This window comes from Macrobrachium nipponense, chromosome 15, assembly GCF_015104395.2.
Source record: "Macrobrachium nipponense isolate FS-2020 chromosome 15, ASM1510439v2, whole genome shotgun sequence".
Lineage (NCBI taxonomy): Eukaryota > Metazoa > Arthropoda > Malacostraca > Decapoda > Palaemonidae > Macrobrachium > Macrobrachium nipponense.
The window spans coordinates 25,749,300-25,776,267 of record NC_087208.1 but is presented as its reverse complement, the minus strand read 5'-3'; the positions used below and the strand labels follow the sequence as shown (position 1 = coordinate 25,776,267).

General features: G+C 38.9%; 1 protein-coding gene across 10 annotated transcripts in view; it reads left to right on the top strand.

Annotated features, from left to right (window-relative positions):
• The window catches only part of LOC135227047 (serine/threonine-protein kinase 3-like), a 164,693-nt gene that overhangs the window by 107,199 nt on the left and 30,526 nt on the right, over positions 1-26,968 (top strand). For 8 of the 10 annotated variants that reach the window (XM_064266851.1, XM_064266848.1, XM_064266850.1 and 5 more), the window contains 9 exons: positions 17-97; positions 8,260-8,440; positions 9,102-9,329; positions 9,616-9,721; positions 9,991-10,138; positions 10,293-10,467; positions 11,381-11,506; positions 17,884-18,106; positions 18,315-18,400. In XM_064266851.1, the coding sequence (XP_064122921.1) occupies positions 17-97; positions 8,260-8,440; positions 9,102-9,329; positions 9,616-9,721; positions 9,991-10,138; positions 10,293-10,467; positions 11,381-11,506; positions 17,884-18,106; positions 18,315-18,400 (1,354 nt within the window). The remainder of the gene's footprint in view (positions 1-16; positions 98-8,259; positions 8,441-9,101; positions 9,330-9,615; positions 9,722-9,990; positions 10,139-10,292; positions 10,468-11,380; positions 11,507-17,883; positions 18,107-18,314; positions 18,401-26,968) is intronic. The other 2 variants (XM_064266852.1, XM_064266849.1) reach the window with 1 other exon arrangement.

Genomic DNA, 26,968 nt, shown 5'->3' with positions numbered 1-26,968 from the left:
CCATTTTCTTTTGCAGGGAACTGGTGAAGCTGAGCGAGGAGTCTCTTATGAGACAACCCGAGGAAGTGTTCGACATCATCTGTAAACTCGGCGAAGGGTCAGTTTTTTCTTTTTCTTTTTTTTTTTTGTCTTCCTGGCTCTCTCTCTCTCTCTCTCTCTCTCTCTCTCTCTCTCTCTCTCTCTCCTCTCTCTCTCTCACCGTATAATGAACCTCTTTTTCTCCCTTTCACCATATAATGAATATCTCTCTCTCTCTCACTCCGGAGAGAGAGAGAGAGAGAGAGAGAGAGAGAGAGAGAGAGAGAGAGCAGATTGTAATGAGATGTATGATGGCTCTGTAGTATATACAGTTGGCTACTGAATATGTGTAACTATGTACGTATTCAGTAGACCGTTATTCTGCCTGATACACCTGTCAGTGTACTTTTTTTTTCTTTTTTTATAGCTGGGGAATAATCTGTCCGAAGGTCTGTTTGACGATAAGCTTAAATGTAAACTGAAATTCCTTTAATTCTTTTAAACAGATGTAATGTATATATGAACTTATATAGATAGGTAGATAGAAGATAGATGGCGTGTGTGTGTGTGTGTGCGCGCGCGCGCGCGTCGCGTCGCAGTGTATATGACTAAATGTAACGAAGTCAGTGCATGTTGGTTCATAATTATGGTATGCATAATTACAATTAATTATTTTACGACACCACTGTTTTATACGTCTGTATGTGAGAACTTTCCATCTTGCTTATGCGCGATATGTACTGAAGCCTTTCATTGGCATGGGGATCTGTGTGTGTGTGTGTATATGTGATCTTTGTCGTACTCACTTTCATACTTTCATACCGTTACGATGGGTTTGCTACGGCTTGTATCTCTGTTGTACTCGAGTGAAGACTGATGCCATTGTCAGGCTGACAGGAAATGTCAGTCTTATCATAGTAGACGTAGTCCAGCTGTAGAACTCGAGTTGTGGCGTAGTAGAAAGAAATGTCGACACGCTTATGTGTACACTCGAACATTGTATGCGATTCGAAGGAGTCGGTCAGATGACATATTTTGGGCAGCCTCTTTTTCTTTCTTTTCTCTCTCTCTGGCATGTCTATAGGAAGAGGAAAGCAAAACTGCTTATTATATTGTTCCACTGTTTCTCTTTTATTGTGGTCGTGTGAGAATCTTTAAACAAGCTCTGCTTGAAATAGTTGTAAATATGGACACACACACCCACACATGCGCATAAACATGCTGCATATGTTTGTGTTAAAACAAGAAAACAAGTGATAAGTGACGTATATATTGTTTGATTGTAGACTTCGGTGAGAACATTTTCATTCACGTTATGCTATTTTTGTTAGTGGAAGTCGAACCATTATTTGGCTTCACTGAAGAAACTGAAATTTATGTAGCTACTAGGGATTGAGAAATAGTTTCTTAGTTCGTTGCATTACTTTTCCTCCACACAGAAAATATCCAATCACTGTCTTTTGTAGCGTCATGTCCTATCAGGTTGATTTAGAGCTATCAATCTCTTGTCTATTTGTGGACTTCATTAGAAACTTTGTCTTTGGAAATCGTGAAATGCATCATTTCTGACTTCTTAATGATGAATTTGTGTGTTTAGAATTCCTTAGGTACGCGAAATCGAGTTTAAATGGAGTTTAAATGTTGAGAGTGCAATCATTATCAGAGCCGTGAAGAAAATAAGTAAATGAATAAATAAAAAAAATTGCGAAACGAACTCTACGGAATTCACACGCATAGATTCACTTTACCGGCAATACAAACACGCTAATTCTAATCTGTTTTATTATTGATTAATTGTTATTATTTGTATTCCTGTTTAAACTATGAGCTGCAGTTTTATGCAGAGTTCAGAGAAGGGTTTTGATGTTTTGCCGGGAAAGAAGGATGGATAAGTTAAAGCTAGATAACATTGACCATGTTGTTGTATTGCTAGGTAGGTGGTACTATCTATATGTTGGTGTTTGTATGAACTTGACAAAGGTTTTGATCTTCTTGAATGCAAGTTTGCATGGTTGCTTGCGCATATCCTCTCAAGAATGGCCATATAGTTAGAAACAATTTCGTAGAACTGGTTACACAGGATTATTTTAAGTTGCATTTCTGAATCTCTTCATTCTTAACTGTTGTGGATTATAGTTATAGTTACATGGTTATAAGTTTGTGAAAGAAATGAAACATTTTGTTGTTCAATGACTTCTTGTGTTAAATATATTTAGAAAAATGTATATGAAAGTGAATTACATCAACTGTATGAAATGAATGTTTAGTACTCCCTTGTCTGTCATAAGCTGGTAACGGTAGGAGAGCCTTCAAGGGAACAAAGCAATTGTTTTGTTCTTATCTGTCATTGTTTATTTTTGTTACTATATCCATGCATGACATGTATTGCATACCACAGCAAATTTTTTAAACTTGCTTATATAGCTTTAGTTTACAGGTGTGTATTTTGTCAAACCTGTTTGATTGGGAAAACTTTCTTATACAAGTACATCACATGCATATGAGGGCCTCAGAACCACAAGGTGGTAAACGCCACTTTTTAAAAAATGAGAAAATTGCCCTCAAAGTCTAGCATTCATTACTCTGCTTCTAAGAAAGATATTGATTTAAACTAAGTTTCATATGAAAGCCCTACCCTTTATAAATTTTTGGTGAAAATTTGAAAAAAATTGTGGGGTGCGCTTGTGCGCTAGCATTCAAAATGTACGCCTAACCCCTCACATTTGTGTATATTTTGTTCATAACCAGCACTTAAACCATAATTAAATGCATAAAAGGATAATAAAGTGTTATTATATTCGTGTTATAACAGCAATAGATGTAATAATAATAATAATAATAATGTTCTAAAGGGTCCACAATAATACAAAGTGTAAAGAAGACTTTTACACTTTGTATTATTGTGGACCTTTTAGAACATTATATATACTCTCGTGATAGAGAGTTTTTCCCTACAATAATAATAATAATATAATAATAATAATAATAATAATAATAATAAAATAATAATAATAAGTAATAATAATAATAATAATAATAATAATAATAATAATAAATAATAATATAATAATAATAATAATAATTATAAATTCCTCATAGTAGCACGAGTCTTCAAATGGAGAAACAAATCCACAGTTATGTAAATGTACATATAATTAAGTTTAAAACAGAAAAGATAGCTTTCGGGAATCCGAAAGCTATCTTTTCTGTTTTAAACTTAAATATATGTACATTTACATAACTGTGGATTTGTTTCTCCAATAATAATAATAATAATAATAATAATAATAATAATAATAATAATAATAATAATAATAATAATAATAATAATAATAATAATATTATTATTATTATTATTATAATATAAAAATATCAATAATAATGGTAATACAGTAATATTGGTTAATAATATTGATAATAATAATGATAAAATGTGTACTCACCATGAAAATACTTTCTTGGTATAACAATCATAGATGTAATAATAATAATAATAATAATAATAATAATAATAATAATAAATGTGGCGCCGTGGAGGAGTTGGTTAGGTCTTCAATAGACTTAAGTCAAGTTAAGCAACATTGGGGCTGGTCAGTCGTTGGATGGGTGACCGCTCTCCTCGGCGTTGATTCCTTGGGAAAGGATCTTTACCATAATTTCCTCAGTCTACTCAGCTGTAAATGAGTACCTATCCCTGATGGGGTAGGGTCCAGCTATGGGTTAAATAGCAAAACTCAGCAATGATGGAAAGAAATGAAGGAATAAACGACAACGACGTAAATGGAACCTCTGGCAACAGAGGAGCTTCGTCCGGCAACCAGGTATTCAACCCAATTGAAGGGGAAGACGGTCAGGTACTTGGAGGTCGTCATCCAGCAACTGATCACCACAACGAAAGTAATCAACAGCCTGAGATTGGAGCTACAGAGGCAAAAAGGAAGAAATGACAAGAGAAATGGAGATGCTACATCAGAAGCAACCCCGACGGTGAGAGAGGATATAGAAGAAGATTGATCAACATCTGGAATGAGAGGAATAACACCCCCCAAACAGAGCAGAGGCTGGCAGACCAAGTAAGGAACATAAAGAAAAAGAACTGGTTCTCCCCAACAGAAAGAGAAGAACTGGAAAGGGAAATGTCACACGACAACGAATTACACGAAGACGAACTGAGAGACGATGCCACAGAAGACGACAGAGAGGATGAAGTATCAAACAACGACACACGAAGAAACACCGACGAAGTAACAGAGAGGACGGAATAGGGGTTTTTAGAAAAAGATTAGACAATGGATGGAGCCTGATACAGAGAGAACAAAGATCCCCTCCATGAAAGCCTACAACACCAAGAAATTAAGGGAGAAAACAAGTGAGGTCAATGAAATAATGGGCCTAATACACACCACCAGTATCACAGAAACAAATAACTTGACATATGCAAGGAGCAAGATTAGTAGCAGAACTGATGGGGATTCGAACACCAACACCACCGTCACAACCAACCCAACAGAAACCAAAACTGCAACCTCCTTGGAAAAGGCGCCTGGAAAAGCAAATCATGGTGATGAGATCTGACTTGAGTAAACTGAAAGAGATGGCAGAAAAAAGGCTAAGAAGCAAGAAAACAAGGGAGGAAACTCAACGAGAAATACAAAGTACAAGAGAGGGGACTAAACAACACAATAGAAGATGTAAAACAGAGCTTAAGGCCAAAGCACACAAGATCCAACGGTACATGAACAGGAATAAGGGATACCAACAGAACAAACTATTCGGAACAACCAGAAAAGACTATACAGCCAACAAGAGGGGAGACAACCACCCAGAAATTCCTGAAGCCGAACCAAGTAAGAGACTCTGGGAAAACATATGGAGCAATCCGGTATCACACAACAAACATGCAACATGGCTCCAGGAAGTCAAGGAAGAAGAAACAGGGAGAATAAAACAAAGATTCACAGAGATCACGACAGACACAGTCAGACACCAACTAAAGAAAATGCCAAACTGGAAAACCCCAGGTCCCGATGAAGTCCATGGATACTGGCTCAAAAACTTCAAGGCCCTACACCCACGAATAGCAGAACAACTCCAGCATTGTATCTCAAATCACCAAGCACCCAAATGGATGACCACAGGAAGAACATCCTTAGTACAAAAAGACAAGAGTAAGGGAAATATAGCCAGTAACTACAGGCCTATCACCTGCCTACCAATAATGTGGAAGTTACTAACAGGTATCATCAGTGAAAGGCTATACAACTACCTAGAGGAGACAAACACCATCCCCTACCAACAGAAAGGCTGCAGAAGGATGTGTAGGGGCACAAAAGCTCCTGATAGACAAAATGGTAATGAAGAACAGTAGGAGAAGGAAAACCAACCTAAGCATGGCATGGATAGACTATAAGAAAGCCTTCGACATGATACCACACACATGGCTAATAGAATGCCTGAAAATATATGGGGCAGAGGAAAATACCATCAGCTTCCTCAAAAATACAATGCGCAACTGGAATACAATACTTACAAGCTCTGGAATAAGACTAGCAGAGGTTAATATCAGGAGAGGGATCTTCCAGGGCGACTCACTGTCCCCACTACTCTTCGTAGTAGCCATGATTCCCATGACAAAAGTACTACAGAAGATGGATGCCGGGTACCAACTCAAGAAAAGAGGCAACAAAATCAACCATCTGATGTTCATGGACGACATCAAGCTGTATGGTAAGAGCATCAAGGAAATAGATACCTTAATCCAGACTGTAAGGATTGTATCTGGGGACATCAGGATGGAGTTTGGAATAGAAAAATGCGCCTTAGTCAACATACAAAAAGGCAAAGTAACGAGAACTGAAGGGATAAAGCTACCAGATGGGAGCAACATCAAACACATAGATGAGACGGGATACAAATACCTGGGAATAATGGAAGGAGGAGATATAAAACACCAAGAGATGAAGGACACGATCAGGAAAGAATATATGCAGAGACTCAAGGCGATACTCAAGTCAAAACTCAACGCCGGAAATATGATAAAAGCCATAACACATGGTAGTGCCAGTAATCAGATACAGCGCAGGAATAGTGGAATGGACGAAGGCAGAACTCCGCAGCATAGATCAGAAAACCAGGAAACAAATGACAATACACAAAGCACTACACCCAAGAGCAAATACGGACAGACTATACATAACACGAAAGGAAGGAGGGAGAGGACTACTAAGTATAGAGGACTGCGTCAACATTGAAAACAGAGCACTGGGGCAATATCTGAAAACCAGTGAAGACGAGTGCTAAAGAGTGCATGGGAAGTAAAAGGACTAATAAAAGTAGACGAAGACCCAGAAATATACAGAGACAGGAGAAAGACAGACAGAACAGAGGACTGGCACAACAAACCAATGCACGGACAATACATGAGACAGACTAAAGAACTAGCCAGCGATGACAATTGGCAATGGCTACAGAGGGGAGAGCTAAAGAAGGAAACTGAAGGAATGATAACAGCGGTACAAGATCAGGCCCTAAGAACCAGATATGTTCAAAGTACGATAGACGGAAATAACATCTCTCCCATATGTAGGAAGTGCAATACGAAAAATGAAACCATAAACCACATAGCAAGTGAATGCCCGGCACTTGCACAGAACCAGTACAAAAAGAGGCATGATTCAGTGGCAAAAGCCCTCCATTGGAGCCTGTGCAAGAAACATCAGCTACCTTGCAGTAATAAGTGGTACGAGCACCAACCTGAGGGAGTGATAGAAAACGATCAGGCAAAGATCCTCTGGGACTATGGTATCAGAACGGATAGGGTGATACGTGCAAATAGACCAGACGTGACGTTGATTGACAAAGTCAAGAAGAAAGTATCACTCATTGATGTCGCAATACCATGGGACACCAGAGTTGAAGAGAAAGAGAGGGAAAAAATGGATAAGTATCAAGACCTGAAAATAGAATAAGAAGGATATGGGATATGCCAGTGGAAATCGTACCCATAATCATAGGAGCACTAGGCACGATCCCAAGATCCCTGAAAAGGAATCTAGAAAAACTAGAGGCTGAAGTAGCTCCAGGTCTCATGCAGAAGAGTGTGATCCTAGAAACGGCACACATAGTAAGAAAAGTGATGGACTCCTAAGGAGGCGGATGCAACCCGGAACCCCACACTATAAATACCACCCAGTCGAATTGGAGGACGGTGATAGAGCAAAAAAATAATAATAATAATAATAATAATTATAATAATAATAATAATAATAATAGGAGTATTAATGATAATAGCAAATAATAATGATAATATGGTAATATTAGTAATAATGATGTTGACCATGATAACATTCCATCATCATAATGTTTAGCCATTTTAATAATCATCACCAATATCATAATAATAATCACACAAAAAAATTATAGAAAAATAATACTACTACACTCACTATGACTTCTCTAAGCAAAGCAAATATTTTAATCTGTACTCAACATGAAAATACTGTACATCCGCTAAAGAACTTGAAAATAAGGGGAGGTGGGGAATGTAAACAATAGCGGAGACTGTAAACTGTGCGGTGATTGGCCGACACTTACGGGCGCCTTATGGGGAAAAATGCTGATTGGCTTAGAGCTGACTACCCGCTTAGTGACGCGCGCTCTCATTGGCTCACTCTTGAGCCGTGCACGTACTTCCTTGTGGTTCTAACTGAGCGCTTATGAGGATGTAACCTCCGCGCGACACAACGTTCATTTATGTAGACAAAATTGATAATTCCTACTGCTCAAGTAGGGATTTCGACCTTTTTGAAACTCCTGAATAGCATAGAAAAGCAACAAATAGACAGAGGAAACGTTGCCAAATCTACTGGTATGACTAACTCAATATTGGTGGAAGTGGCGTTTACAACTGTGGTTCTGAGGCCCTCATATGTAGTTGCAAGTAGTGACTTTTTATTATTTTTTAGAAATATTCTACCCTGAACACATCTGTACCACTATATACAAATATAAGTTACCTTTCATAATTTGAGCCTGAATTCTCAGTTACTTTTATGAACTTGTATGTACTAGTGCATTGCATGAGTACCACCTTATGAAAAGTCATTTCACCTTCCAGTCTTTTCATACTGGAGTGGGAACTTCATATGTTGGGGCCTTTATTTACCATTTAGATGAGGAAATCACTCATTTATGTAAGTAAAATGATGTCACACTCAGTAATTGTAACATTTTTATTGACAGGTCCTATGGCAGTGTGTACAAGGCTCTCCACAAGGAGTCAGGGCAGGTGCTGGCCATCAAACAAGTGCCCATTGACACTGACCTTCAGGAAATCATCAAAGAAATTTCCATAATGCAACAGTGTGACTCCCAACATGTGGTCAAGTATTACGGCTCCTACTTTAAAGACTCTGACCTCTGGGTAAGTGAGAGAGCAGTGGTGACATGGTGACTCTACTACTTCATTGCAATAATGGTATAAATACCTTGAACTTAGAAGACCTTTTTAAGGATTTTAGGATTAAACTTGATAATGATTATAAGTTCCTGGTCTAAAACTATGTTTAGTTATCCAAATGCCCAGTGAAATTAAAAATGTTTGATAATGTGAGGGCAAAAACTCCATAACATTGATTAATCTTAAGTTATTAAAATTTTTTATTTGTTTTAATTAAATAAAATGGTGCTTAATGTTAGATGGTAAATAGTGTTATAATCAGGCAGTCTCACATGGAACTAGATGATAAAGACAACTCTCTATGTTTTTGGTGAGTCCAGTATAGTTTGGTATTTAGTATGAACAGCTTTTAAAAAACTACTTTTCATACTACTAATTATTGAGTTAATGTGATGTTAATAAGGTTATAAACAAATATGTTAGTTTAGCTTGAGATGGAAATACTGTACTACACAGTTGAAAAGTACTCATTTTCCTTGCAGTTTTAATTCATGTTTACAAGATGATTGGCATTATGTTGTGTGTAATGAAGGTGTAATTTTATTAGGTTTACGTCCTTTTTACATTTGTTATACTACATATATGTATTTTTGTCTCTCAAAAATATACTACTGTGGTATTTCAGATTGTAATGGAGTATTGTGGTGCTGGCTCCGTGTCCGACATCATGCGGTTGCGGAAAAAGACCCTAACAGAAGAAGAGATAGCGACAGTTATCCTAGACACTTTGCGTGGCCTAGAGTATTTACACCTCAGACGAAAAATTCACAGAGATATCAAAGCTGGTAACATTCTGCTAAATACTCAGGGCCATGCGAAGTTAGCAGATTTTGGAGTTGCAGGACAGCTGTCAGTGAGTATAAGCCATACAAGTCAGTAGAAGGGGAACTCATCTGGTTATAGAAATAATATATAATCTATGGGAAAAAAATAAAAGGGTTGCCATTCTCTTTAAGACTGCAGCAGAGCAAGTTTGAAAAGTTACTACTTTTTTCATGTAACTCAAAACTGAGAAAGAAGTCCCTTGTTTTGATCAGTACTTGTAAAAAGTGTCAGTCTGAGAAAGCTGTTACAACACCTTTTGTTTGTCACATGGAGCTTTATGTATTTTTGAAGTATTTCTTTGTTTATTTTTTCAGGACACAATGGCCAAAAGAAATACTGTGATAGGCACTCCATTTTGGATGGCCCCCGAAGTTATTCAGGAAATAGGTTATGATTGTGTTGCAGATATATGGAGTTTAGGTATGTTTCATTACTTGTATTTTAGTTTTACATTCTTCCGATTTATGGCACAATTAAAAAAGTAATTTATTGTTAACCTCAACTTCATTATGAGTGTAATGTTAAAAGAGTATTATTTACAGTATGTAAAATTGAAATTGCATAAATTAATGATAACTGAATGCATTAATGTTTCATCTATACTGTATTGTCAACAGAAGCTACAAAGAGTTGAGATGAAATTCATGACCAGTTTAGTAATTACTATTTTGTCTTCTTTCTACCTTCAGGTATTACGGCATTAGAAATGGCAGAGGGAAAACCCCCGTACGGAGATATTCACCCCATGCGTGCCATATTTATGATCCCCACCAAACCCCCACCATCATTCCGTGAGCCTGACCAGTGGCAACCAGAATTTATAGATTTTGTTTCAAGGTGAGGACACTTCTACTAACTTTAGCATGGGTATAATTGTTCAAGTGTTGGGTTTTGTTTTTGTATAGCTTTCAAATTTTATAGGCATTTCCTAAAGTTGTTTTGACTTCCTGTATTTGAATTTTAATCTAAAATGCAACTATTTCTTTTATAGATGTTTAGTAAAGAATCCTGAAGAAAGAGCGACAGCATCAGAACTCCTCCAACACCAGTTTATACGTGGTGCACAGCCATCTAGTATACTTAGGAATATGTTAGAAGAGGCGATGGAAATCAGAGAAAACCAGAATTCCAACCGACAGATCCAAATCAAGCACATCACTGATTCGGTAAGCTTGTGCTTTTGTGTCATCTTTGTTTACGGTGTGAAGCTAAAACAAAGCCATTGAGCTTTCTATGAGCAGTTACGCAAACATGGCTTTTTAATTGCAGAACAATGCTTTCAAATTGTATGTCTATAGAATTTAAAGATGCAGCAGTGATAGTAGAAGTGTACAGTGATTGAAAAAGGAATCCTCTCAAGTTGTTTTTCTAAAACGTTAGGCATCTTTGGAAAATGTAGATGTAATGTTAAGGTCTCCATGGATACCCTTTGAATGTAACCTTTGTTTTGGGGGTAGTGCCTTTTGCAAAAACCAAGTAGATTTTGTCTGATAGGATTTCAGCTAAATTCATGCCTCATAATATTTTGTAGAGGTGATGGTATAATCATTAACAGTGAAAATGTTAGATAAATTTTAAGGAAATGATACATGCCATTTCATGGTCTGCAATTGTCCGAGTATTGCTTCTTAATTTAAGCTTTATTTTGAACTTAATTATTTTATTTTATTTCTACCAGCCTGTACAAATTTAAGATGGAAAATGACATGACTATTACTCTATATGATGTTTATTTCCAAGGAACTAATATTACATGAATTTACATAATTTTTTTGTTTTGTTCTATGTTAACTAGAATAGCTTTTAGTGTGACAGTGAGAGCATCCTTTTGTATGATATAGGTAGATGAAGTATAATTTGAACCCTTGGCCAATTGTAAGTTTTGCCGGATGGAAAGTGGCATGTGTAATTTCTTACATAACATTAACCGGATGGGAATATGGTTGTAACAAAGAGAAGGGCTTATTTTGCATGACAACTTTGGAATCCGGAAATATTATTTGTCCCAGATGAAAGGGCAATTTTTTTAGTGATCATGAATTGGCGCTGGTACATTAACGAAGCCCAACCCTCCTGCAGTTCTCCCAGCAGCAGTCCCCTCAGCTCCAGTTACCTGTGAAGAATGTTCAAGCAGAACAGGATCATAAAAACAACCAACTTAACCAAACTCACCATCACCACAGCATACCTAACACCCAAATCCAGGTTAGTGGGTCAGTGACCTGGTGAATTAAGTTCAAATAGTGGAATGACCTTAAACGGGTATATATGTGTCATTAATTTTTGTGGTGTGTGCCCTCTCGTACCATGTTCCTAACCCCTGAAATTGACCATTTTTCACCCATTTTCTCAGCAAAGGTTTCCCCTTTCTAGCTAACAAATTTAGTATACTAATTGGTTGAGTATTATTAAGATAATAATTATTTTAGAGGATCCTATATCATGTGTTCCTTTTCTCTTGCTGCTGCTTAACTGTTGTCTACAGTATGTGATGTTTAGGTTATGTATGCTTCTTAATATTAGAATTAATCATGAAAGTGCTATATTTGAACCAAGACTGTAGCCAACGATAATAGATCCCATGCTAGCTTCAACGCTTTCTTCATATACGTACACCGTACATACTTTAGTTTTGTGAGTTGAACCTGTGTGCGGATGGTGCAATCAAAGGAGATCTACATGATTAACAGGCTGCTTGGTCACTGAATTGAATATTTTTTTATATATATTTGCATTGCTTTTGTAGTTAGAATAGTTGGAAGAATTGCCTTTTATGTTGTAGGCAGTGTCATATGTCACATGTGAATATGTAAATAGCCTTGGCTAAAAGTTTGAATTATTTTCCAATAGTTAAGTATATCTTAGTTTTACCAGACCACTGAGCTGATTAACAGCTCTCCTAGGGCTGGCCCGAAGGATTAGATATATTTTTATGTGACTAGGAACTAAGTGGTTACTTAGCAACGGGACCTACAGCTTATTGTGGGATCCGAACCACATTGTATCGTGAAATGAATTTCTATCACCAGAAATAAATTCCTCAGGTTCCGCGTTGGCCAAGCCGAGAATCAAACTTCGGACCACCGGAATGGTAGCCGAACGCGAAATGCCCTCGGCCAACGTGGAACTTATTTTCCAATAGTAAATGGGACCTATTTTTACTTATGTATTTTTGTATTACTAGAATGTTTTGTCAGACTTACAGGGTTTACACGTTTCTATTGAGTTTTAGCAATGTTGGCCAATGAAGTTTACCTGTCTGCTCAGTCACTAATGGTTTTCCAACTAATTTCCTCTCATGTCTAGTAAAGAGTTTCTCATTAACATATCTCTACTCAGAAGCATTACTTGATAGAGGCCAAAAGGGACAAGTTAGAGTATTTGAATTTAAGTTTTTCATATAAAAGTTTTAGATTTCTATGCTGTACAGGTAGATTTGTAAGGAAGACATGGTTTGTGTGTGTTGATTATAGGAAGGCTTCCTCTTGAGTTGATATGTATGTAATGGGAAAGGCTTTAGTGGAAGTAAAGTTGGGTATTGTTTGGGACCAAATAACTTTTTTTCAGTGAGGTAGGCATTACTTTACTTTCCTTATGTTAAGCTTGAATTTAATTTTACAATATTGATTTTTTTTTTTTTTTTACAAATTTATTAGTTGCATATCTTCTTTGTAAGTGTTTCATATGGTGTTCAGCATCGTTTTAAGTTGTTCACTGTGCTAAGACTGTACATCCTTGGATGATGTAAAATGTGTGTTTGTGGCAGCAAGATAAGGCATGCATAAGACAGAAGGAACCCTAAAGGCTAACCTGAAGAGCAGATTGTTGTGTTGCTTTAGTATACAGTTTGCTTTTTGTGCATGCTTCTAATTTAGTTGGAATTATTTACATGGACTAAGCAAAGCCCTTATGATTATTTTAGCTGTAATATATCCTATTTATTTTGTTTCACCATACTGCAAATAAATTGCCATATGTTATGCATGATTTGTTAGTATAGCACTCGTTCAAATTTTCCTGTAGCTATAGATCTGATACATTTTATCTGATGTCTATACTGACGTAGAACGATGGTGTGGTGTTCAAGAAATTTGTGTAAGTACCAGTAAAGCTTGGTAGGATGTAATAGTACTATATAACATTTAACTTATTACAGCTGAGAAATATTTCTTCCTATTTTGTATTATCCTGATAATATTTGATATCAATTATATATTATTAATGGATAGATAGTTTTATCAATATGTAATTGTTTAAGTTAGCTACTTTTAACTATTTTTAAAAAGAACTGCATATAGTGGTTTCTTTAACAATATTTTTTTAGTATTGCCATAGATTGAATATCTGTTTTGTTTGGTATTTTCGAAGTTTTGTCCCATTTCGTTTATTATTGGTAAGTTGCATGCGTGTTAAAAAGCTTTTCATCTGATTACATGTAATCATGGGATTCTTGTTCCAAATAACAGAAGATGAAGCTGATTGCATCAGTAAGCTGCAAAACATCTAGAAGGTACAGCAAGAAATATGTCATTATGATACGTGAAGAAATTGTAGAAGTGTATTAAAAGGATGATTGACACTTTTTGTATTCAAAATCAAACAAGTTTTCTTTTTTCAACCCTCTATCATGTACTGTATACTGTATGTCCTATTTTTTGTCACAAAATTCAGAGCTCACTAGACTTAGGGGTCGCAAACGGAAGAGGTCTCTATTGCACAGGCATCTGCCTTACACACATTTGTGTTCCAAACTCTGTTTAATAAGAACTCCTTGGTGGTCTACATTGCTGTTAGCCCAGATTATTCCTTTTGAGAATTTCTCTCATACCTTTTTCTCGTAGTGCATGTGATTGTTCCTGTATTCTTTTTTCACTCATTCTCCCCACCAATGATAGTAGAAATGTAATAGTGACTGAATTAAATTAATTTATTGATTTAATATATACTGTTCAACTAGTTAATCCCCAATCATCTGGCAGTTGTCCCTCTAGTCTCCCCTCTCCCCTACCCCAAGGCCAGCACTGTAAGAGTCTATTTAGACTCATTGGGCTGGTAAATCTTAACTTTATGATAATAATCCCCTACCACAGAGATTCTGATAATTCAGGATGTGCCAAATTATGGCTGGTATGTTCACTTTCTGGATTTTCTTAGCAATGGTCTTTGGACATCATAGGACAAAGTGACATGGCACCTTCAAGTTAGAGACTGCCGTCTTAGTTCTCCAAGCATTCACGCAATACTTGGCTGCAAAACTGAGAAGGGGGGGGGGAAAGAATGTTGGACAGTTCAATATAAATGTAGCACATCTTTAAAACTAGAAGTATCTGTTTCAAAACCTTAAGTTGTTTACCTGTGGCATTATGCTAAGGTTCTCGTATTGGAGTGATCTTTTAACTCTTAGGTAGGAAAAGCTCTTTTGCTTCCATTGGTTGACCTGTTTGTTACGTATATCCGTGAAGAGCAAGCTGAACTCATTAACCTGGAGGATGGCTGAAGTGAAGCACCCAAAGAACAGTTAACATGTGTGTGCCTTTTCCTATGTGGCCTTACCAGCACTAGATGAGAGGTGTTTTACATATTATAGTGGTGGCCATACTAAGGCTTTGCAAAGTTTGACAGCCAGCAGCTTATTGTGGGAAGTGGAGTCTGTTCTCTCGCTGTGGTGACAAAAAAAATTACTTTGTCAATCCTACTAAACCCATAATCACAGACATCTTTGTTTTCACAGATTTTTTTGTTGGAAAAAGATATTGGTCTCAGTTTGTCAGAATGAGAGGTTATTAGTCACCCAGTATCAGAAGGTATAGGACTGCACTCATATGTATTGGCATTTGAATAACATGGTTTGGATTTCAGTGCTTCAAAGACTTGTGTAAATTATGGACTGATTACCTTGTTGACTGACTAATATTGATAGATCAGTCATCCTTTCCCCTTAATATCATCCATATATTCATATTTATATGGCATTAAAATACACCTTGCTCGTCAATATTAACCGTATAATTTTCAGAATGTCCCCCCACTTTTAGAGACCAGCTGATGCCCCAGTCTGAGAGCCAATTCTGCCAGTAAGAATTTTTGCAAAGAACAGAACATGAGAATGAGGAACTAGTTCCTTCAACCCCTTCTCTGATTATCTTGAGTAGTCGCATGATTAACTATCATGCATATTCTTGTACAGTCACAAGAATATTTGTTCATACTCTTTAAATATTCCTTATTTTTAATCTTCCTGATTTAACTCAGTCTGTGATGAATACCCATTTTCTGTGTTACCATTTTCTAAAATATGTATTTTTAAAATCATGCAGTACAATAAGGAATTACTTTGGATGCTAGAAAGGTAAAAAACTGGTAGATTTTGAATGTTGCTTGAATCTAACTTTTATTTTCTTGTCTTTACCTTTCTAACATCCTAAGTAATTCCTTACAGTATTGTATAATTTAAAAAAATACTAAATATAGAAAGTGGGTATTCATCACAGACCGAGTTAAATTGTGAGGATAGTAATAAGTAGCAATATTTTAAGAATAGAAACAAATGTTCTCATGACTGTAAGAAGAATACATGGTAGTTGATCACAAGAATACTTGGGATAATCAGGGAAGGGGTTAAAGAAACAGGTGGTTCTTCCTCATGTTCTCCTGGTCTGAGCAAAAATTCTTCCTAGCAGAATAGCCACCCAGAGCAAAATTTAAACTTACAGGTGGCTAAGGTGAGGCTCCAAACACAATTTTAACTTGTGTTCCTGTCTGTTCATATCTCTGAAAGTTTGTAAGTAGGGTGTCTGTACTCTATTTTGTGAGTTTGGGCACATGGGGAATGTGTCAAAGTTTCTTGAGAATACATTTCAAAATGAGGATCTGCCTCTCACATTGGCAGTTACATGTAGGATGATAAGGTGTTGTGAACAAAGGCAAGTCCATCTTCCATTGACTAAATTTGATCTTGAAACATCTACTTACAAACTGGTACCTGGAGGTGGCAGTCTATTTTCATTCGCTTTAACTTTTGCTAGGTGTGTCACAGATGTTCAGAGGAGTATGGGTATGGTTGTCGTATGATTGTAGCGAGCCATGTTTTACTAGTGGGAGAAGTTATTTTCATCCTTTTCATTCTAAGTCACTATAACTACTAACAGGAGATGTTACTAGAGATCTGAATCCTGACATGGCCCTCAAATTCTCCTATAGATCTTTGCTCACAACTCAGGGATGTTCAGCATCTATCCGCCTACTGGTTAGAGAATCTTGCATAAGATGTATATGGCAATAGGATGAAAACATTAAATATTTAGATGTTGGTAGCAATGTGATAACATCTGGAGAATGGTGTAAGATGGTTTAACTCTACCTCCTGCACAAGTAAGGGCTGTCCCAAAGGAAATTATCATTATACCTGTCCTTAAAAAAAACAAGGTCTGTCTAAATATTTGTTCTTATTTTCCTTTATGTTTTTTTATTTGGAAAAAATTTACATAAATACCAGTGGTTTTTAAAAATCATTTGGTCTCAGTTATTTACTTTATAATTTTGTTGTTTTAATTTTTGAAAGGTAAAGTGCAATTCTTTTGGACTGGAAATGATGTAAAAACCAGTATTTTATGTGAAAAAAAAGCACCTCAGTGATGTACTTGGTATGGTCTTGACCTGCCACCTCAGTGGCTGCGAGTTCGATTCTCGGGCATTCTATTGAGGTGTGAGAGATGTGTATTTCTGGTGATAGAAGTTCACTCTTGACGTGGTTTGGAAGTCACGTAAAACCGTTGGTCCTGTTGCTGAATAACCACTGGTTCCATGCAACATAAAAAAACTGTACAAACAATTTATGCAGAATGGAATGTGATTCTCTGCAGTCCAAATTAGTTGTATTTTCATTGTACTTCCTGTTTTGTTTTCCTGCATGACTTAAGAGGTCATTTTAGATGTTTCCATCCATAGTATTTATTTTCAATTATGTTTTTTTTTTTTTTTTTTTTTTTTTTTTTTTTTTTTTTTTTGTCAATTTTAAAAAAAATATTTTCCATTCATTTTAACCATACCTCTTTTTAAAATTGACTTCATTTTGTGATCAGATCATATCCCTGTTCCTGTTCTACCTTTTCACCAATTTGCTTTTCCACCTTTTTTCCAAGTATCATATATTTTTCCCCTTTGATTATATGTTTGAGGACTGTTTACAGTAAATGTTCCTCCTAGTTATACTGGATACAGGTAGGTTGAGGGTGATAATGGATTAAAGTACAAAAATCATGTAAGGAGCTGCATCTTCTTATGAAAGTAAGGTCTCATGTTGTGATGTGATTATTACTTTGCACAGATACAATTAAGTTTTGTTAAATGAAATCACAGCTGTTAGAATCAAACAAAAATTCTTGCAGGTTATTCGTAAATACATAATACCCTAAAAATCATAGAAATGTCACTAGAATTTTGTATGACTTCATGCATGTATGTTGGGAGTTCATATGTACATATGTCTGTATTGTGTGCAGGGTTCTACAGAATTGTTTTATACAAGTTAATTCTTTTTTATTTTTATATTTATGATGATCTCGAAACCTGCCACTTTTTAGGATGACGAGGAAGTCGATAGCAGCACCATGGTTCGGTACAGGTCTGGAGGAGATAGTGGCACTCTTCGGCCTCTCAATAATGAAGGTACGCTAGTAGCACCTGTTGCATCAAGTGGCACGCTTGTAGCACCGGTTGACTCTAGCACACTATCCACAGATGTAGGCACCATGGTAATAAATTCTGATAATGAGGATGAAGATGATGAGGATTCAACAATGAAAAGTGAGTATGAGATTTGATTAGATGTCTAGCACTTACAAGGGCATTTTTCTGTTTGTAAAATGGAGGTTTGTAGTGTGTTGTAGTATAGTTAGTTTTAATTGGTGAAATTTTATTTCAAACTGATGGCCAATAGTATATGTTGTAGGATTTTGGCTTAGTATCTCCAAAGGTTTGCAAGTTTAATTATTTTTCTTTCTTTTTCCTCAAGGACATGATACAGCTCCAGGGGAGCAGAGTAAAAAGTATCGGCCACTCTTTCTTGATCACTTTGATAAAAAAGAGCAAGAAAAGAAGGTAAGGGTTGGAGACAGTGCTGTCAATTTTTCATGAGTACCAGTAATGTTCTTTGTGGCAGCTGATATTTTATTAAGCTTTCAATAAAAGTAAATTTTAGCATTTTTGAAATTATGATTCATTTAATGTTGAAGCACCATAGAGAATTTATTTTGTTAATTTTTTGTCAACTGGGAATGTTGAAATAATGTTTTTTAATCATGTTTATCAAGTTACCATGTTTGTTTATGTAAAGCACTATATAATTTTAAATACTCTAAGTATGAATTACAAACCCTGATTTTAATGTATGACACTTACCTGGCAGGTATATATATAGCTATATTCTCTGTTCCACCTGGCAGAAATTTTCAAAACTCGCGGCAATCGCTAGTAACCTATTAGTAGTTCAGGCAACCACCACCCCGTTACCGTGGCGCTAGCGCTAGGAACCGTTCCAATTATTGGGCAGATTTTCTCTGCCAGCCGAACCGGCAACATTGTTGGTGGTTCCTGCTAGAATTTTCATTCTCGTTGCTGACTGATCTTGGATTTTGGTATTGTACTCGGAAACGTTAGCTTGGCATTCGCTTTGGATTGTTCTTTAAGATGTCTGACTCGGGAAGTATGTTTAGAGTGTGTGTAAAAGAGGGGTGTAAGGTAAGACTGCCGAAAGCTTCGGTCGACCCTCATACCGTTTGTAAGAAATGTAGGGAGAATGTGTGTACTTGGGAGAATAGATGCATTGAATGTGAGAATTTATCAGAGAAGGAATGGGAAGGTCTTTATGAAATACGTTGAGAGACTGGAGAAAGATCGTGTAAGGAGATCTGTTTCTCGTAGTGAGAAATCAAATTCTTCGAGTAAAAGGAGTAGTGATTGTATTTCCTCTCCAGCTCCTTCTAATGTAGAATTGGTAGTTCCTTCTCCCCAGGTATCTCCTGCGCCCGCTGCTGTATCGGAGGACACGAACGATACAAATATTGTGAAAGTGTTCGCTGCCCTTGCGTCCATGGGCGACCAGATACAGCGACTTACAGACAAAGTTAGTGCTTTCGATGTCAGTGAAAGTGTAGTGGAGGGGGTGTCTGATCGTCTCTCTCGTGCTCCTAGACCTAGACCTCTGTCAAGCTCCCAGACCCAAGGGAGAAGGCATGTCGACAGTCGAAGGGAGGCGAGAGAGGTTTTGACACGGTCAGGCGTCCCTTCGAACAGTCCTGTTGCAAATTCCCAGGCTGTTGCAGTTCGCCGCAGAAAAGGCGTAACTGGGAAAGGTCGCAGTCCAGCTCGTAATCCTCATCCTTCGTCGTCTACCATTCAGGAGGATGGTACGAAGCATTTCTTACGGGAAATGCAGTCCAAGTTGGCAGTGTTGGTGAAGTCTTGGGATGCTCCTGAACAAGCATCTTCGAGGCGTAAGGACGATTTCCTTCCCATTAAGTCTTCGAAAAGGGAAGACAAGGACGCGTTCGCCGAGGACGCAGGGCGCACTGGCGCTAGGAGGAAAATAGTGTCGGAAGAAGCAGGACGCAAACGTCAGGACGCGGGACCAATGGTGGACGCAGGACGCAGGCGGCAGGAAGCAGGCGTGTCTACGATGGACGCAGGACGCAGGCGGCAGGACATCGAGAGGCGGCAGGACGCAGACGCATCGGTAGCCGCAGGACGCAGGCGGCAAGACATCGAGAGGCGGCAGGACGCCGATGCTTCGCTAGCCGCAGGACGCAGGCGGGCAGGACGCTAGTCCGTCAACGAAGCGTAAATACGACGACGACTTGCAAGATATTTCTTCAGCAGAAGAAGAGTTGGAAGTAATTGAAGAAAAGAATACAGAACCTTCTTCAGATTATAAGGTTCTGACTTCACGTCTTATTGCTGTTTTTGAGGGGGAATTTAACCGACAGCTCCGTTATCCCCCTTATCACAGTTTTCCAAGACTAGGACTCCAAAGAAGTCCTCCTTCCTGAAAATGACGATGTCAATTTCGGCAAAGAAGGCCCTTCAACGGGTGAATGACTGGATGAAGGACAAGAAAGAAGCGGGGAAATACTCTTTTGTTTTCCTCCAGTAAGTTAGGCTTCTAAATCAGGAGTATGGTACGCTACTGGAGAAAGTCTAGGCCTGGTTACCTGCCTCCTCCCAGGGGGACTTCTCCAGTAATAGTGGACAGCTCAACGCAGACAGGCGTTACAGTCGGCCAAGGTCTGGTGGACGTCCTCGGAATTTGACCATCTATTTAAAGGGATTTTTAGGACTTTCGAAGTCTTTGAATTTCTTGGATTGGTCTTGGGAGCGCTAGCGAATTCCATAGGAGAAGAGGATTCGCAGGACTTAGAAACAGCTAAGAGCATTATGTCCTGCATGGATAAGGCTCTTAGAGACGGAACGAACGAGCTGGCTTCGTTATTCCACAGCAGGAGTGCTTAAGAAGAGATCGCTCTTGTGTTCGTTCGCCTCAAAAGGAGTTTCTAACTCTCAGAAATCGGAGTTACTGTTCTCTCCCCTTTTCGAAACAGCTGTTTCCTTCAGAGGTGATTAGGGATATAGCTCTATCCCTTTCGCAGAAAAGCCACTCAAGATCTTCTTTCTTCTTCGGTTAAGAAGTTCTTACCAACCAAGTTGGTGAAGAAGACGCCAAAAGGAGACTAGACCGTCGCAACAGCCCTTTCGAGGAAGAACATTCGCTCGACCCGCCTTTAGGGGTAAGAGAGTACCAGCGAAAAGAGGAGCCAAGAACCCCTCTAAGAATGAGAACTCGGTCCTCCAGACGACAGTGGAGCCAGACTTCAAGGTTTTTTTGGGAAGTCTGGCAACAAATGAAGGCAGATCCCTGGGCTGTCAACGTAGCTCGGGAAGGATACAAGATTCCTTTCGTGAAAAGACCCCCTCTCGCAACATCTCCGAGAGCCCTCGGGGCAAATTACAACGATTTAGAGAAGAAAGCGCTCTGTGGGAGCAAGTAGCTTCCATGCTAGAGAAAGGAGCAATAGAACCTGTTCTGGATCACGAATCTCCGGGATTTTACAACCGTCTGTTCCTGGTTGCAAAGTCCTCGGGGAGGTTGGAGGCCAGTGCTGGAGTAAGTCAACTGAATCTTTTCGTAGAAAAGACCAAGTTCACTATGGAGACGAACGATTCAGTACTGGCAGCGGTACGTCCAGGGGACTGGATGGCGACTCTGGACTTACAAGACGCATACTTTCATATTCCGATTCATCCAGGAAGCAGGAAGTATCTAAGGTTTGTGATTCAGGACAGGGTCTTTCAGTTCAAGGCCCTATGCTTCGGCCTTTGCACAGCCCCTCAAGTATTCACGAGGATGATGTCCAATGTGGCGAGATGGCTACATTTAAGAGGGATCAGAGTGTCTTTGTATCTGGACGACTGGTTGATAAGATCCCAGTCGAGAATTCAATGTCTGGAGGACGTAAGTCAAACATTGGACTTAGCAAAAGACCTAGGTCTGGTAGTGAATATGGGAAAGTCCCTTTGTTTGCAGCCCCAACAACAGATAGTTTATTTGGGGATTCAGATATCGGCAGTGACTTTTCGGGCTTTTCCGTCCCCCGAAAGGCAAGCCCAATGCAGTCAGAAGGTGCAGGATTTTCTAAAGAAAGACCGATGCTCTGCAAGAGAGTGGATGAGTCTACTGGGCACACTCTCTTCACTAGAGAGGTTCATTTCTTTAGGAAGACTGCCACATGAGACCTCTTCAGTTTTTCCTGAAGGATTCATGGCCAAGAAAATCGCAACCGGATTCCTTCCAGTTTCTAATCCGACCGAAGTAAAGGAGGAATTAAAGTGGTGGCTAACGCCAGGCAGGTTAGCAAGAGGGATGTCGCTTCAGCAGAAGAACCCAGACCTCGTCTGTTTTCGACGCGTCGGACGCGGGTTGGGGAGCGACATTAGGCCCTCAAGAGGTGTCGGGACTTTGGAACAAGGACGAAACAAAGTGGCACATAAACAGGAAGGAACTGTTGGCAATTTTCTTGGCTTTGAAGCACTTCAGAGAGTTGATTCGAAACAAGACAGTGCAGGTTCAACTCGGACAACACCACGGCTCTGGCATATATTCGGAAGCAAGGGGGGAACTCATTCTTTTCCCCTTTACAATCTGGCAAAAGAAATTCTGCTTTGGGCAGAGGAGGAAAAGGTCGTGATACTCACCAGGTTTATACAAGGAGAGAAGAACGTGGGTGCGACCTGTTGAGCAGGAGAGAGCAACTTCTCTCGACGGAGTGGACGTTGCACATGGAGGTTTGCCAGAGCCTGTGGAAGTTGTGGGGCCGTCCGGTAGTGGATCTGTTTGCGACAGCCAGAACAAAGAGATTACCAACATATTGCTCTCCGATTCCAGACCAGGAAGCAGTGGCGGTAGATGCATTCCTGATGGATTGGTCAAACTTAGATCTGTACGCTTTTCCTCCGTTCAAGGTGCTGGGGAAAGTGATGAAGAAGTTCAGGGAGAGCAAAGGAACGAGGATGACCTTAATAGCCCCGTTTTGGCCGGCCGGCCCAAAGTTGGTTCACAGAGGTACTGGAATGGACGGTAGATACGCCAAGACGCTTCCTCTAAGAGTAGATTTACTCAAACAACAACCCCACTTCGACAGGTTTCACAAGAATACCCTCGCTCTGGGTCTGACTGCGTTCAGACTATCGAACGTCTGGTCAGAGCGAGGGGATATTCTAGAGAGGTGGCCAGTGCAGTGGCTAGAGCCAGAAGAACCTCCACAATCACGGTGTATCAGTCGAAGTGGGACAATTTCCGGAAGTGGTGTAAAAACAGGAAAGTGTCTTCATCCAGTACCTCTGTGACCCAAATCGCAGATTTCCTTCTTTACTTGAGGAAGGATTTACACTTGTCAGTTTCGACAATTAAAGGTTATAAGAGTATGCTAACCTCAGTGTTTAGACACAGGGATCTAGACATCTCGAATAACTTAGATCTGAGAGATCTGATTAGGTCGTTTGGGACGAAGAAACAATCAGAAGGCAGGCCACCTGCGTGGAACCTGGATGTGGTCTTGAAGTATTTAACTTCTAGCAAATTCGAACCGTTAGAGGAATCCTCTCTGAGAGATCTTGCTAAGAAGACTATCTTTTTAGTAGCATTAGCAAACTGCTAAAAGAGTTAGTGAGCTTCAGGCCATATCGAAGAAGTGTGGGATGGAGACACGGCAATGCAGTGTGTTCATTCCAAGAAGGTTTCTTGGCCAAGAATGAGGATTCAGCTAATCCTTGGCCAAGATCCTTTGAAGTTTTGGTCTAGCTGAATTGGTCGGTAACGAGCAAGAAAGAGTTCTGCCCAGTGAGAGCGTTGAGATGTTATATGGAAAGAACAAGAGTTATCAGAGGGAGGTCTGATGCTCTGTGGTGTTCAGTTAAAGACCCCACTAGACCCATGACGAAGAACGCTCTAGCCTTCTTCATGAGAGAGTTTAATTAAAGAGGCTCATATGTTGTGTGAAGAGCAGAGCTTTGGTATTTTAAAAGTGAAGGCTCATGAACAGCAAGGCCAGTGGCCGACTTCATTAGCGTTTAAAAGAATTTAGCCCTCAAGGAGATTATTGAATCAACATATTGGAGAACTAATTCAATATTTGCGTCTCATTATCTTAGGGACGTTCAGACAACCTTCGATAATTGTCAGACGCTAGGTCCATACGTGTCCTCGGGTACAGTATTGGGCAAAGGAGTTACTACCCCATAACCTTCTTTAGTAAGCTAGTTGTTTTTATTAGGTGATGGTGTTTGTGTTTTTTGGTCGTCTGAGAAAAGGGTGCGGTACTTTTCTCAGTCGTGTTGGTATTATCTGGTGATGGTGTGTGTGTAGTTCAGGTAAATAATCTGTTACTAGCTTGAATGCCGTGGCATAAGAGGGCTGTAAGGATCTGTCAACACATTGGTCACGTCCAGTTGTCAGTTCCAGTCTTAGCTTCTTCAACATACAGGACACTTCCTTGTTGAGAGCTACTAAGGTTTAAGCAGGCTTAGAGCAGGACCTATGAAGTCAGCTACCTTAGCAGGTAAGGAACCTGGAGTTTTAATAATAATAATATGTTTTTATACTCTAAGAATGTTGCTGTCCTTGACCCACCTCCAAATGTGTCAATCAGCTATATATATACCTGCCAGGTAAGTGTCATACATTAAAATGAAGTTTTTATGATAAAACAAGTTTGTAATGTAATATACCTGGCAGGTATATATAATTTAATTCCCACCCGCCTCCCTCAGGGGACAGGGTTCAGAGAAAATCTGGCCAATTGGGAACGGTTCCTAGCGCTAGCGCCACGGTAACGGGGTGGTGGTTCCTGAAACTACTAATAGGTTACTAGCGATTGCCGCGAGTTTTGAAAATTTCTGCCAGGTGGAACAGAGAATATAGCTATATATATACCTGCCAGGTAAGTATACATTAAACTTTGTTTTATCATAAAAACTTCATTTTTTAGCCTATGGTTAAACCTGTAGTTATTGGGGAAAAACAGTGAATTTGTTGAATGGTACTATAGTTAATATCTGCCAATTATATGCCCTAGTCAAGTGTCCACTTGTCATCTTTTGACTATTTCTTTCTTGGCAAACATGTTAAATGATGCTTTCACTATGTCAGTTTCTTTACTTACCGTATATACTCGTGTAACACACGATCTCGCATATCATGCAATCCCGAAATTTTCACCCTTAAAAAATTATTTTACCATGTATCTCACGTATCATGCGAGTTAAATTTATGAGACCAAATAACAATGGGCTAACCTCCTTTCCTCTTTATCTATTCCATTTTTTTAGTTAGGCTAACCCCTATCCTCCATTTCTTTATCTATCCCATTTTCTAGTTAAGTTTAAAAAAGTAAAAGAAATGCCAAAAGTATTATTAGTAATGTTATACTTGTGTAAACGCATACAGCCAGAAACAGCTGATTTACTATGAATAACCTAAACTGATAACAACAGCATTTTTGCTTGGATATCAACCATTGTACGAAAGTAAAAAATTACTGTATTAATGTTACAAATGACGTTAAGGAGAATAGGACTGATATATTCTTACATTACTATATCCTTACTTGCTATTTAGAAAAGATCGGCAAGAGCATATACTGCTAAATTTAACCTGTAAGTTTTAGCTGAGGCTGAGGAAAGAATGTTGACCTGCCAACGACTATTATCGTGCATTGGCAATGTGGATGAAACTCGCAAACTTCGTTATAGTACCATCAAACTCGACTGTAAACAAAATTTGAGAGAAACATGTTTTAATCAAAACTATTGGGCTTGAAAGAACACATTTCACTATCTTCACTCCAATAAAAGATAAATACGTAAAGCATGTTCCTATGATTTTGTTGGCAGTCACTATACCAGTTTGATGCATCTCTGCTCTTTTCCATGGTGGGGGACACTTTATATTTGGGTATTCCAGGGATCAGCTAGAAATTGAAAATTCGCTGTGCAGTGTTTTTCAAGTCCTCTGGTCAACTGAAGGGAACTGCAGCCAAGGCTTTTAGGGAAGCCTGCACCTTTGTCATTAGGGAAGAGTTAGTCTTTTGCCAACACCTGATCAAGAGTTCATCCTTCTTTTCAAGGAATGAAAAGAAGGATGAACCGTCAGTACTCGGCAGCCTTTTGCTTGAGAAAAGAGTCGTCTTGTGTTGGTGCCACTCCATTCAGAGCCACTGTACAGTAAATTGCAGAATTGTAGTCCATCTTTGTCAAGAAAAGCTCATCTCAGTCTCAGTGTTACTTACAGGCTCTTATCTTGAGATGTTTGGGCTGTAGGGCACAAACCTATTTTCTTTGTTAGTTTTCCATGCTCATGAAAGGAGCTCTGAGCAGTCTTACTATCTTGCAAACTCAAGCCTTTGGAGTGGGATATGACAAGTGTCCTCCAAAATCTGGCACAAACTTTGTTTGAACCATTGAGGAAAGCTTTGGATAGACAGCTCACACTTGCTAGGCAGTTTTCCTGGTAGTCTTAGCTTCAACAAAGCATGTGGGTGAGCTACATAATCTTTTGTATCTAGTCATACTATACATATGACAGGAGGAGGTCCCTGTCTTATTCATCATAGAGTTTGTTGCTAGTACTCAGGAGCTGCCAGTTTTTACCTAAAGAGAGGTTCAAGAGCTTCTTGATCCTTTCATTCAGGGGCATTTTAGGAGGTGATCCAGATGAGATGCTTTTGCATCTCATCTGGTTTGGTGTATATATTAGTTTTGTGGGTGCAAGATTTTCAAGAACACTTTGTCCTCTGGGTTGTGCGGCATTTAAATGTACGTACGTGTTGTCCAGCTTGGGGGATGACCCTCCAATGTGGGTGAGAATTTATAAAGTAATAGGTGTTGCACTGACACTTGTTCAGGAGGAACTGTGCGGTTTCACAGGTATTGAAGGCTGGGATCTGGTACTGTCGGGCTGCCTTCACCCATTTCTATCCCAGGACTGTCACTACAATGTATTGGACACCTTTTCCTTAGGACTTGGTTGACTTCTCTGCTAGTTATTTAGTGATACTAGTTTCTCATGGACTGAAATGCATCAAGCCTAAGGATGGGTTGAACGGGCACATATTCTGTTCC